Source organism: Spermophilus citellus (genome assembly GCF_964194105.1).
Source record: "Spermophilus citellus genome assembly, chromosome: 13".
Lineage (NCBI taxonomy): Eukaryota > Metazoa > Chordata > Mammalia > Rodentia > Sciuridae > Spermophilus > Spermophilus citellus.
Window position 1 is genome coordinate 87,191,538 of NC_138193.1, and position 12,289 is coordinate 87,203,826.

The window sequence follows — 12,289 nt, forward strand, 5'->3', positions numbered from 1 at the left end:
TTCATCATGGCTAGAAGTAGAACCTGACTTACGTTCCCTCTCTGCTAACCCCAAAAAGAGTCTATCCAGCATCTAGTGAAACTTGTTAGTCTTCTCTCTAATGTTAACAGGTTTATAGATAACTTAGTTTTTCAACTATTACCATAAATTTTATTTTATATATTATAATTTAGTTTAAGTGACTTGGTTTTAGAGTCATCCTAGTTGTGTTAGTAAGCTTTCTGTCATTGTGACAAAATGCCTGAGATTACCACTTATAAGAAAGGAAAGTTTATTTTGGCTTGTGATTTCAGATGTTTCTGTCCATGGTTAGTTGGTGGGTTGCTTTTGGGCCCCTTGTAAGGCAGTATATAATGATGAAAACTCTTTTTTTTAATATTTATTTTTTAGTTGTAGTTGGACACAATACCTTTATATTATTTATTTTTATGTGGTGCTGAGGATTGAATCCAGGGCCTTGCACTTGCAAGGCGAGCACTCTACTGCTGAGCCATAACCCCAGCCCTGAGGGGAACTCTTGACAATAAGGAAGTAAAAAGAAAATAAAGAGGAGCCAGGGTCCCAATATCTTCTTCAAGGCAACACTCCTAATAACCTAATTTCCTCCCACTAGGCCCCATTTCCTAAAGGTGCCACTGCCTCCCAATAGTGCCACAAATTGCCCATCAAGCTTTCAACTTACAGGCCTTTGCGGGACATTCAGGATCCGAATGATAGCATTGTGTAGATCTGTTTTGCATTACTATTTGATCCATTTTCATATGAAATTATATTAACTTTTTTATTTCAAGTTTCATGTTTCTTCAAAGCAATCCATTGTTTATATGTTGTTAATTTCGCCTGTTGGTTTGGTTATTTACATTTAAAAATTATGGGTTTTTTTTGAAAGTTACATATTGTGATGGTTAATAACAAATCAGTAAGAGTTAATGTTAAAGGTAGTGTTTTTCCCCCCTCCCTAACTAAATCTATAGGTGTCTTTGTTTTCTTTCTTTAATAGATAGCAAACAATAAAGATGCACTGAGGAAGACGTGGAATCCTAAATTTACATTAAGAAGTCATTTTGATGGCATTCGAGCACTTGCTTTCCACCCCATTGAACCTGTTTTGATAACAGCATCAGAGGATCACACATTGAAAATGTGGAATTTGCAGAAAACAGCCCCAGCCAAAAAGTAAGAATATTCTACTTTAACTTTATTTTTATGTTTTGGTTACATTTTTTAGCAGGAAAATATTTTTAAATTATTTGCTATTAAGTTTCCCAAATATCTCTTCTAGTTTTCTTTACCTCAACACATAATTGCCCTTTTATAAATCTCATGTTAGGTTGGAAAACTGATGTTTAAGAAAAAAATTATTATCTATGGTTTCCCCAGAGTTTATAAATGCTGATAATAGCCCTTATGTAGTGGTTGTCATAATTGGGAAGTTCCATGTCTCTACTGAAAATTTCTACTGTTTTGGTAAACAAGTATAGGTAGATATGTTTAAAATGATGAAACCTCTACCCTGCTCCATTGTTTATAAGTTTGGACTTAATGGGTTGGAGGAAAGGAAAGGCTAATGGGGTAGGGCACCTCTCTTTGGTCTTATTTTTTAGCCTTGAGTCTTTAAGTATTTTCCATACCAAGCAATATGTCTAACTGAAAGACACTGTTGCCTTTACTTAGCAGCTAGTGTTTACATTGACCCTTTGGTTCTTAAGTGTCAACAGACGTGATTTAGCATAAACTTTTTTTATCAAGTCCCAAGCTAGCCTTAATTCCACTTGGTGTGGTGCTTATTGGAGTTCTTTTGTTCCTTGGATCACACGGTACTGAGCTAGCTTGTGCCAACAAGGGCCCTTCTGCTGTGTCGCACGCTTTTAAAAGTGCAAATGAGCATCAAATGAAGGAGGCTATACAAATTTTATTAATGGTAGAGGAAATCTATTGCCCAGTTTAAAGGAGATCATTGGCAATCATGCTGAGAATCATACATAGGGTAGATAAAATACTTGATTTATCAGTCTGTAACAAATAGGTCAACCCGATCTTGGTATAACCAAATGCAACTTCTTATGGATTAGTTATTTTCCTCTTTATACATGTGCCTCTTGCCTTTTTAGTTATTTGGTCACAATGTGTTAGTTTTAGTTCTAGAACAATCATTGAGCAAGAGATGTGAATGTTTCATTATATATTCTTTACTGAAATTTAGAAATATATTGAAACAAGTTACTTGCTGGTAATAACCTAGTAACATCACATGAAAGTAGCTCTTGACTTTAAATCTAGTTGGCCTGTTAGGTAGTGTAGTGTAACCCATAGTGATATCCTTAGTACCTTAGTAATGAGCAAACTGATGACTTGGACAGTTTCTGTGGTATCAAGGATAGACCTTCATGGAATTACAAGGAAATTAAAAGTATCATTTGTTGAAATCCTGTTATCCATGGTTGTAGTCCTTGACTATTTTAAACTTGTAGAATCCTTGAGTGTGGTGCTACCCCCATTTTTCTCTTATTTTAAATATAAAGGATTCTGAAGCACTGAAAGACTAAAATTGCTTATTTTCAGTTAGCTAGTTAATGATAGAACTAGCCCTTCCAATCCTATGTTGAATGCCCTGAGTGAAGCAGTCTCTCCCTTAAGTCAAATAGATTATGGCATTGCTAAAAACATTGTAACAAAGTGTTATTAAACAAGGAGCTTGATACCACATGAAAGTGTGATTGAAGTTTTTTATGTATCCTGTGACTAAGAATGGTATATTACCATAGTGTCTGTATTATGATGTATTATAATAATATTATAACTCAATATACATCAGTATTATGATGTATATTGAGTTATACTTTTTACTACTGAAATTTAAAGTAGTTGAATTTGTCTTCTCTCTCTCTGATTTAGGAGTACTTCTCTTGACGTAGAGCCTATCTATACTTTCAGGGCTCATAAGTAAGTATTTTTTTTTCTTTATTTTAAATCAATATATTTTTTAAAATTTATTTTTTAGTTTTACGTGGACACAATATCTTTATTTTACATTTATGTGTTGAGGATCAAACCCAGTGCCTTGTGCACACTAGGCGAGCACTCTACCACTGAACCACAACCCCAGCCCCTAAACCAATATTTTTTGAACAACTTGATTAGGTCTTTTTTTTTTAACTTATGTATTTATTATGTAAGTTTCATATTTAGTAGTGGGTTTTTGGAATATAAAAGAAACTGACAGATAATATAATGCTAAAAACAAATTTATCACTACCAAGTAGGAATCCTTGCTGGATTTTTATTTGTGTGATGTTTAAATTATGTTTGTGTGAGAGAGAGAGAGCAAGCGAGAGAATGTGTGTGTGTATCAAGTTTTTTATTGTAAGCATATATATTTTCTTGTTTACATTGAAGCACAAAGATTGGTATATTTTTTACATAAGGGATTATTTAATCATTCTTTTTAGATTTTGCAGGCTACATACTATCTGTATTTTTTGTTTGTTTTTAATTTTTGTTTTATTTGTTTTGTTTGAAAATCAAACAAACGTTTTGGTAGCATTTGACCTGAGGACCATCATTTACCAACTTCTGATTTAGCAGAGGAAGAATAGTATTGATAGTATTTTCATTCATTATAAAAAGCAGAAAAATAGAAATCTATTTGAATAATTAATTAAGCATTTGTATTTTTAACAAATTATGCTCTAGAATTGATTTTTTTTTAAGAGTAGCAGTTTATACTTACCTGTTTATTTACTTATATCCCAGAGGTCCAGTGCTTTGTGTAGTAATGAGCAGCAATGGCGAGCAGTGTTATAGTGGTGGTACTGATGGACTGATCCAGGGCTGGAATACCACTAATCCCAACATTGATCCCTATGACTCTTATGGTATGTGATTCAAGGTTCTGAAAGAACAAAATGTTTTCCTTTTAAACATTTTTACATCATTTATATATAAGGACAAAATTTGATATTTAAAAAAAATAATAGATAAGACAGAAGTTTGTCTTTATTTTGTTTAAAATGCAAATTCCTACCTTTAGGAATCAATTTGATATATAATTCTAAAAGAAAAAAAGAAACATTTTTCATGAGAAAACAATTTTCATTCTCCCAGGGTCTTACTGATTAGAAATACTGACTTGATTGACAGTTGATGTCTTCATTTAGTCATCTGCCTGGTACTTAATTCATTGTTACTAATCTTTAATCATATTTCATCACTGTTGGTAAACGACTTTGAAGTAAAATGGATGTTGTCATTATCCCCTTGGTAAAATTATCGGAGGGATGTAGGAGCTAATAAGTTTTAAAGTCCATGCCACCAAAATATATAAGACTTAAAACTTTAGAAATGCCCTTTATTCTAAGGAATAATATCATAAGTCATAAATCCATATGATAATCCATCACTAGATATCATCAGTTTTCTTGCAGAAACTGTTTAGAAATTGGCTGTTTTGGTTTTTGGTTAAGTTCTAGGATGGTTTAAAGTGTCATTTGTCAAAAAAGTATATTTGAATTTTATTATTACTTTAAATTAATTTTACCAACAAACCTAAGTAAACATAAATGCAGTAAATAAAAATATTCTCCAACATTTATGTAATGAACATTAAACATATCTTATGAAAAGTAACCCCTCCCTTCCTGCAGTTCTCTTACACATTTATCTGTTCCATGTCTTTCCTTACCTTCTTTACCTCTCTCCCAGGGAATCAGCTGTTCCCCATTTTATTCTAGGCCAGTCCTTCTCATTTTGCTCTTGACCTTATTCTTTCTACACTAGAAGGGACTGTACTTTAATCTCCGTGTCTCCTTTGGGACGGCACTCTAACCTCTTGACTTCCTCTTTCTCTGTCTTCTTAATTAAGCCTTACTCTGTTTTCTCTCTCTTCCTTCATCATATCAGGTATCTCCCATCCCAGACAAGATCTTTCCCTTATTTTTTTGATGGTATTGTCTAAAAAATATAATTACTAGTTACGAATGCCATGTCTTTGCCCTTTGCATCATCCCTCTGTATTCTGTCTTCTAGTTACATCACTTTAACATAACAAGATTGTTGGTGAGCTAATTTCCCATTCTAAGAGTATTTTTGATGTGGTTAGTAATGTTAACAAGTCCATTTTTTTTTGGAAATTTGTTATTTCATTGGCTTTTTGATAGTTTTTATGACGGTTTCTGTTCTCTATCCTTCATAAACTCCTTTTGTTTCTCATCTTAAATATTGGCATTTATGAAGACCCAGATGCTAAGTCATTCTTTGTAATGTATATACATTCCTTGGGAAATTAAACCTACTTCTGTGGTTTTATATGCTGTTGACTCATAAATCCTTTTTAAGCTGCAGAATCTCTGTAGAAAATTTCAAAGTGTCTGTCTCATCTGTACATCTCAGCATGTCTTTGTTTCTTTTTTTAGTTGGTGGCATTATCAGAATTATCAAAACTAGAAACCTAAGAGTTTTCCTTTATTCCTTGCTTCGGCATACTATCTACAGCTTACTAATTACTTAGTTTTTTTTTTTTAATATGACTTCCTAAATATTTTCTGAATTTACTCCTTCCCTTGTACCACTGCCCTAGCTTAGGTCTTTATCATTACTCTTCCAATTTACTGAACCAGTCCCTTTGCTTTATCTAATTCTGTCCAATCTGTCTTCTGTACCAGAGGCAAGGTTACCTTATTTAATACTTACCTGCCCCTTCTGCTTCCAGGAAATTCTTCAGTAAATCTCTAATGGCTATCAGGATAATTTCCAAGTTTCTTAATATGTCATAGAAATCCCAGCATAAACTAGCTGCCCTCTTCTCATGCACTTTCTGCTTCATAATCCACACTCCATTAATACTGAACTGCTCATAAATTTCCTTGCACATCAAGTTTTTTTTTCCTTCTGTGATTTTATAGGTGCTGCCTCCTTGCCAGGCATGGCTTCCCTCTATTCTCTGAATGACGTCTATATACTCTAGTTGACATTCATCTCAATTACATTCTGTAGTAACTAGTATCTGTCACTAGCACTATACCTCCAACATAGTGTTTTGAGGACAGGGTAGTATTGTGTGGCATGAGCATTACTCATAGTGCCTGACACACAGTTTGTCTTCAATAAACATTTTATGGTACATCTGAGAGAGAACATAAGACCCATAATACCATTGGCATTTCCAGACTTCATTTCTGTGAGACATCTTGAAACCTGCATCACTTCATAGAATCTTTGTCAGAATTAATAACTGTAGTTTCCAATTTTACTTTTATCATAAGACTGCTAAGGCTGGGGTTGTGATTCAGTGGCAGAGTGCTTGCCTGGCATGTGTGAGGCACTGGGTTCGATTGTCAGCACCACATGTAAATAATAAAATAAAGGTCCATCAATGACCAAAAAAAAAAAAAAAAAAAAAGACTATGCTAAGAGACGATTCTCCTGCCCCATTATCCCACATTATTCATATCCTAGTTATTTCTCTCTGAGAATTAAGGATTTGGGATTCCTATAGGTCTCGGTTCCTCTCAAGTATGGATAATTTAATATTCGAACAATTGTCATTGTACAATAGGATAGGTGGCCGGAAAGAGGTATAGCCAAAGTGCTTAAGAAATTCAGAGAGGGGAAGACCTTTGTTCACTTCCTCAGACAGTATGAGTTGTGTTTTCCCCAAAGGTAAATTCAAAATTTAAAAAAAAAAAATCTAGACAAATGGAAGGATAAAAGGAAAGGAGAAGGATGTCCCTAATTTTCTTAAAAGGAAGATGATGTGCTTTTAAATTTTAATTTTGAAATGTTAAGTTGTACATTTGCTTATTTCCAAGCCTGTTTTTAATTGCTGCAGTATTTGAGAAGAATAATAGAAACTGGGGAATATATTTTATACTGTGATCAGGTGCTTTTGTTTAAATATCTTACTTTTTCTGGAGGCTAAGTATCTTTATGATTTCTTTTCCTTCTGATTTGTATTTTTGCTATTTTATATAGATCCTTCTGTTTTAAGAGGTCCTCTGCTAGGCCACACAGATGCAGTCTGGGGTTTGGCATACAGTGCAGCACATCAGCGTTTGTTGTCCTGTTCAGCAGATGGCACTCTTCGTTTGTGGAATACAACTGAGGTGGCTCCTGCACTAAGTGTATTTAATGATAATCAAGGTACGTATTTTAAAAAATATTTTTCTAAATCCTTTATAAAAACATCTTATTCTGAAAATAAGCCAATAAATTAATGATTCTAAGAACTCTTACTGTTTAATGAAGACTGTTTGAAGCAACAGAAGAACATTCATTTGAATATTTATATATTTCCAATTTATATGCAATTTTTTTTTTTTTTTTTTTTTTTTTTGGTACCAGGAATTGAACCCAGGGGCCCTTAACCACCAAGCCACATCCCTAGTCCTTTTTCATATTTTATTTTGAGACAGGGCTGGCTTTGAACTTGTGATCCTTCTGCCTCCAGCCTCCAGAGCCACTGGGATTACAGACATGTGCCACCATGCCCAACCTATGTGTAATTCTTAAAAGCATAATATAATATTTGAAGAGAAAACATTAATTTTAAATTTTTAAAAATTGAGATGCAGTGTATATACAGTGAAAAATATAGATCTTAAAAGATACACTTGAGTGCATTTGATAAATGAATACAACCCTTCATTTCCCACTATTAAGACAGAACACTTTTTTCACTTCCCTAGAGCTCCTCTGTGACCTTCTTAGTCAGAGAATAGAATACAATTGTCTATTCTAAAACTTCAAATGAAATAATATAGAATGTACCTTTTAGTGTCTGGCTTTTTACTTACTAGAATGTTTCTATAATTTGGTGTCGGTTTATTTCTCTTTGTTATTAGTATTTCATTAAGCCATAATTTTGTCTGTTCATTTATCTGTTGATACTTGGGTTGCTCCATTTTGGGCCTATTATGAACAAAGCTGCTAGGAACATTATATATTTTCATTCACTATAGGTGGGTAGAGACCTCTAAGTAAAATTGGTGGGCTTTAGGATAGGTGGGTTTTTGTTTGTTTAAGTATTTATTTTTTATTTTTAGATATTTGGACACAATATCTTATTTTACATTTATGTGGTGCTGAGAATCCTCAGTGCTTTATGCATGCTAGGCTCTACCACTGAGCCACAACCCCAAACCTATTTGTTTTGTTTTTTAACTTTATGTGAAATTGCCAATATTTTCCCACTGACTGGAATGTGTGAGAGTTTCATTTGCTCTATAGCCTTATCAACATTTTGAGGTGTTTTCAGTCTATTTAATTTTAGCCATTCTGGTGGATATGTAGTAGTATTTCACTTTAGGGTTTTTTTTATATATATATTTTTTATTAGTTATTGATAGACCTTTGTCTATATGTGGTGCTGAGAATTGAACCCAGGGCCTCACACACACTAGGCAAGTGATCTACCACTGAGCCACAACCCCAGCCTCCCCACTTTTTAGTTTTAATGTTGCATTTCTTTGGTAACATGTTGAGCCCTTTTTTGTTTCTTAGTTGGCCATTCATATATCTTTGAAAGTTCACTTATTTTTGAACTGTTAGCTTGCTTTAATTAGATGTTGAGCCATAAGATTATTCATTTTATACGTATTATTTATTATGTTTATAAATATACTCTAAGATTTAACTATTCTACACAGTAAATTTAAAATTTTTTTCCTGAGTTATCATAACTTATTTTTAGATTTTGATATGTTGCCTGAATTTTGAATTTTAACAAATTATTTCTTATCTAATTCCTTAATTTTACTGACATAAAATTTCTAACAAGAGATGAATTTTTTTTTTTTTTTTGATGGTACTGGGGTTTCAAGCCAGAGCCTCACATGAGCTACGCAAGCACTCTACTACTGAGTCACTCCTCCAGCCCATTATGGATTTTTTTAAATGAAGAATTTCCCTTGGGTGACTCTAAGTACCAGATTGAGATGGAAATAGCAAAACTTGTAGTCCATAATTGTTTTCCATTTGCTTTCTAAATCAAGGTTTATAGTCCATGAATATATTAGCAGAATAGCAGGTAGAAGATATATAAAACAGGTAAGGACAATAAGGCAGAAAGTTGCAGAAGAAATAGTGTTCATTGAGTGTCTGTGAAAAAGTTCTTGTTTTAATGGTAAACCTTATATACTTCTTAAGGAAATCATGCTATTACTTGAGAACATTGCTACATTTTCTATATTTTGAGCACATTGTCAAATAAACCCTTTAAATGCCATTCTCTAAATATGTTCTCTTTTAGAATTGGGAATCCCTGCCTCTGTGGATCTAGTGAGCAGTGACCCGAGCCATATGGTAGCATCATTCAGCAAAGGGTACACAAGCATCTTTAACATGGAAACCCAACAACGCATTCTTACTTTAGAATCCAATTTAGATTCAAGTATGTATGCCAATTTTTAATGGTTTGCATTTGGATCAGTTTTTTAACTTAATCAGTTATAACTTCGAGTCAACTATGTCATTACAAAATATTCTGCTTCCTAAAGCTCAGAACACATTTTGCTTAAAAGAATACAATGATTTACAATTGATTTTTAAGGGTTAACTTTTACATAGATTTATAACTATATTATTTGAAACAGGATTTTAATTATCCCACATATGAGTCAAGATTGATTTATAACACACAATTAATATTCAGTTCTGTTTGAAGAAGGCATTATTCTGAATAGAAAATAAAATCTGTTTTTAATTCTACCCTTTATTATATTTATTTTTATTTTTTGGAGGTACTGGGCTTGAAGTCAGAGGTATTCTACCACTAAGCTACACCCTGAGCCCCCTTTTAATTTTTTATTTTGAGACAGAGTTTCACTAAGTTACTAAAACTGGTCTCAAACTTGTGATTCTTTTGATTCAACCTTCTGAGGTGCTGGGATTACTCATAATTTCATTTTTAATCAGCTTTATATTAATTATATAACTTAATACAGCTCACTACTAACTAGAGTGTAGATCACACTTTAGCTATCAGAATTCCAAATATGAAACTTTTATTGGATATAGGAGATCAGGAAATAAATGCTTTTTCAGATTATGAAGAATATAATACAGAATGGCTTTTTTGTTTTGTTTTTGTTTGGGTTTTTGGTTTTTGGCTTTTTTAAATGGCCGCTGTCTATCTTTGGGAGGTACTGGAGATTGAACTCAGGGGCAAGTTTAAGGCCAGCCTCAGCAACTTAAACAAACCCTGTCTCTAAAGAAAAAGAGGGTTGGGGATGTAGTTCAGTGGTAGAGCACTACTGAACCACATGCCCAGCCTTATTTTGTATTTTATTTACAGACAGGATCTCACTGAGTTGCTTAGCACCTCACTGTTGCTGAGGTTGGCTTTTGTGATCCTCCTGCCTCAGCCTCCTGAGCCACTCAGATACAGGCATATGCCACCATGCCTAGCTTCTATCTTCAATTATAATCCAGGCAAGCATAATTTAATCTTTAATTATAATCCAGGCAAGCATAATTTAGGTTACAGTTGAAGAAAAAAACATACATGTATGCTGTTGTTTTAATCTGAGAACTAACTTTAAAAATAATTAGAGTGTGTGTGTACTTGCACATGCATATCCAAACACGTATATGTGCATGCATGTGTGCTCATGTGCACTTACTTGTCTTTCTATCTCCCTCTCAAAAATTTCTTTCATTCCATTTTGGCCCTTTTCATTTTTACTTCCTAATCTATTATTCTTTGTTTTTTTTCTGATAGGCTATGAGAATTATTTGGAGAAGTTGGCTTGAGTAGAACTTTGAGCTATTTAGACGTAAAAGAGAAAGATAAGAAAATAAAAATCTAGATTATGGAATTGTAAAAATAACTCTTTTGCCACGAATTACAGATTTTAGACTTTGCATTAATTAATTTTTAGCTTATTATAGGGACTAGGGATTTAATCTAGAAGTGCTCTACCACTGAACTACATCCCCAACCCTCTTTTTCTTTAGAGACAGGGTTTGTTTAAGTTGCTGAGGCTGGCCTTAAATTTGAGTCTTTCTGCCGTAGCCTCCTGAGTTGTTGAGATTATAGTTAGTGTGCAACTGTACCCATAGACTTTAAGTAAATTTAAGTCATATGTGATGTGAAGCACAGTAAAATTAAAAAAACAACAACAACATTAAATTAGGAAGGATGTGAGCAATTTTAAAATTACTTTCAGAAATTGTAGCTATTTTTTAAAAATTTATATATGACAGCGGAATGTATTACAATTTTTATTACACATATAGAGCACAATTTTTCATATCTCTGGTTGTCTACAAAGTATATTTACATCAATTTGTGTCTTCATACATATACTTTGGATAGTAATGTCCTGTAGCTAATTTTTTTTAAAATTTCTGAGTGGCAAATGTTGATGTTTAATGACTACTACCAGTTGTTAAAATCTGGTGAATAAGATTATCTCTTTTTTTTCCCCCTCCAAGAAGTGTGACCATAAAGTAATAAGACATTTTGCCTGGTGCTGGAAACATTTTTGGAAGAAGACTGCCAAGAACGTTTTTAACAAAAGCAATATTATTAAAATTAGTGATAGTTTTTAAATTTATAATATGCCCTGGCATTTCTTAAATTACCAGTTTTGGTACTTTTAGAGTTGTATAAAGCACACTAAATTAAATTAATCTTTCGTTCCTTTCTACTGTGTGTGGACTATTTCTTTGTTATTTATAGTTGATTATGTTATTCTACTTTGGAATTTAGTAGTCTTTTAAAAAAATTAAAGTAAAAACCAAATATGCTTCAAGGTGAAAATGAATTTCATATTGAGTTTAAAATGATGAAGGATATTTGTTGTTGCAATAAATTACCTCTCTTCTAATTGATGTCAATGGTAATTAGACTGTGATAAAGTCAGAGGTAGGTGGTATAGGTAAAAGGTAACTTGTGAACCCAGTAAAAAGATGAATCATGGGGCTGTGGTTGAGGCTCAGTGGCAGAGTGCTTGCCTAGCACACGTGAGGCCCTGGCTTCAATCCTTAGCACCACAGAAAAATAAACAAAATAAAGGCATGAGGTCCATATCCAACTAAAAAAAAAAAAAAGTAAATCATTTCTAAATTGCAAGCTAAATATGAATACGTGGAGCATTGTTTTAGATTCATTTTTAGAATGGCTGCTAAGCCTTCAAATATTCTGATGTTCTTTGCATCTTGCCTGCTTCTCTGATTTACTCTAAAATGGCGGAACTTCCTTAAAATTATTATCAAGTAAGAACTTTATTTTTCTTGCTTCCATTATTTGATTTCCATCATATTTATTTTTTACCTTTCAAAGTAATTAAAG

At 33.0% G+C, this 12,289-nt stretch overlaps 1 protein-coding gene across 3 annotated transcripts in view; it reads left to right on the top strand.

Annotated features, from left to right (window-relative positions):
- The window catches only part of STRN (striatin), a 105,103-nt gene that overhangs the window by 80,550 nt on the left and 12,264 nt on the right, over positions 1 to 12,289 (top strand). For all 3 annotated transcript variants that reach the window (XM_081264750.1, XM_081264752.1, XM_081264751.1), the window contains 5 exons: positions 1,001 to 1,176; positions 2,896 to 2,943; positions 3,754 to 3,875; positions 6,970 to 7,137; positions 9,245 to 9,385. In XM_081264750.1, coding sequence (XP_081120876.1) covers positions 1,001 to 1,176; positions 2,896 to 2,943; positions 3,754 to 3,875; positions 6,970 to 7,137; positions 9,245 to 9,385 — 655 coding nt within the window. The remainder of the gene's footprint in view (positions 1 to 1,000; positions 1,177 to 2,895; positions 2,944 to 3,753; positions 3,876 to 6,969; positions 7,138 to 9,244; positions 9,386 to 12,289) is intronic.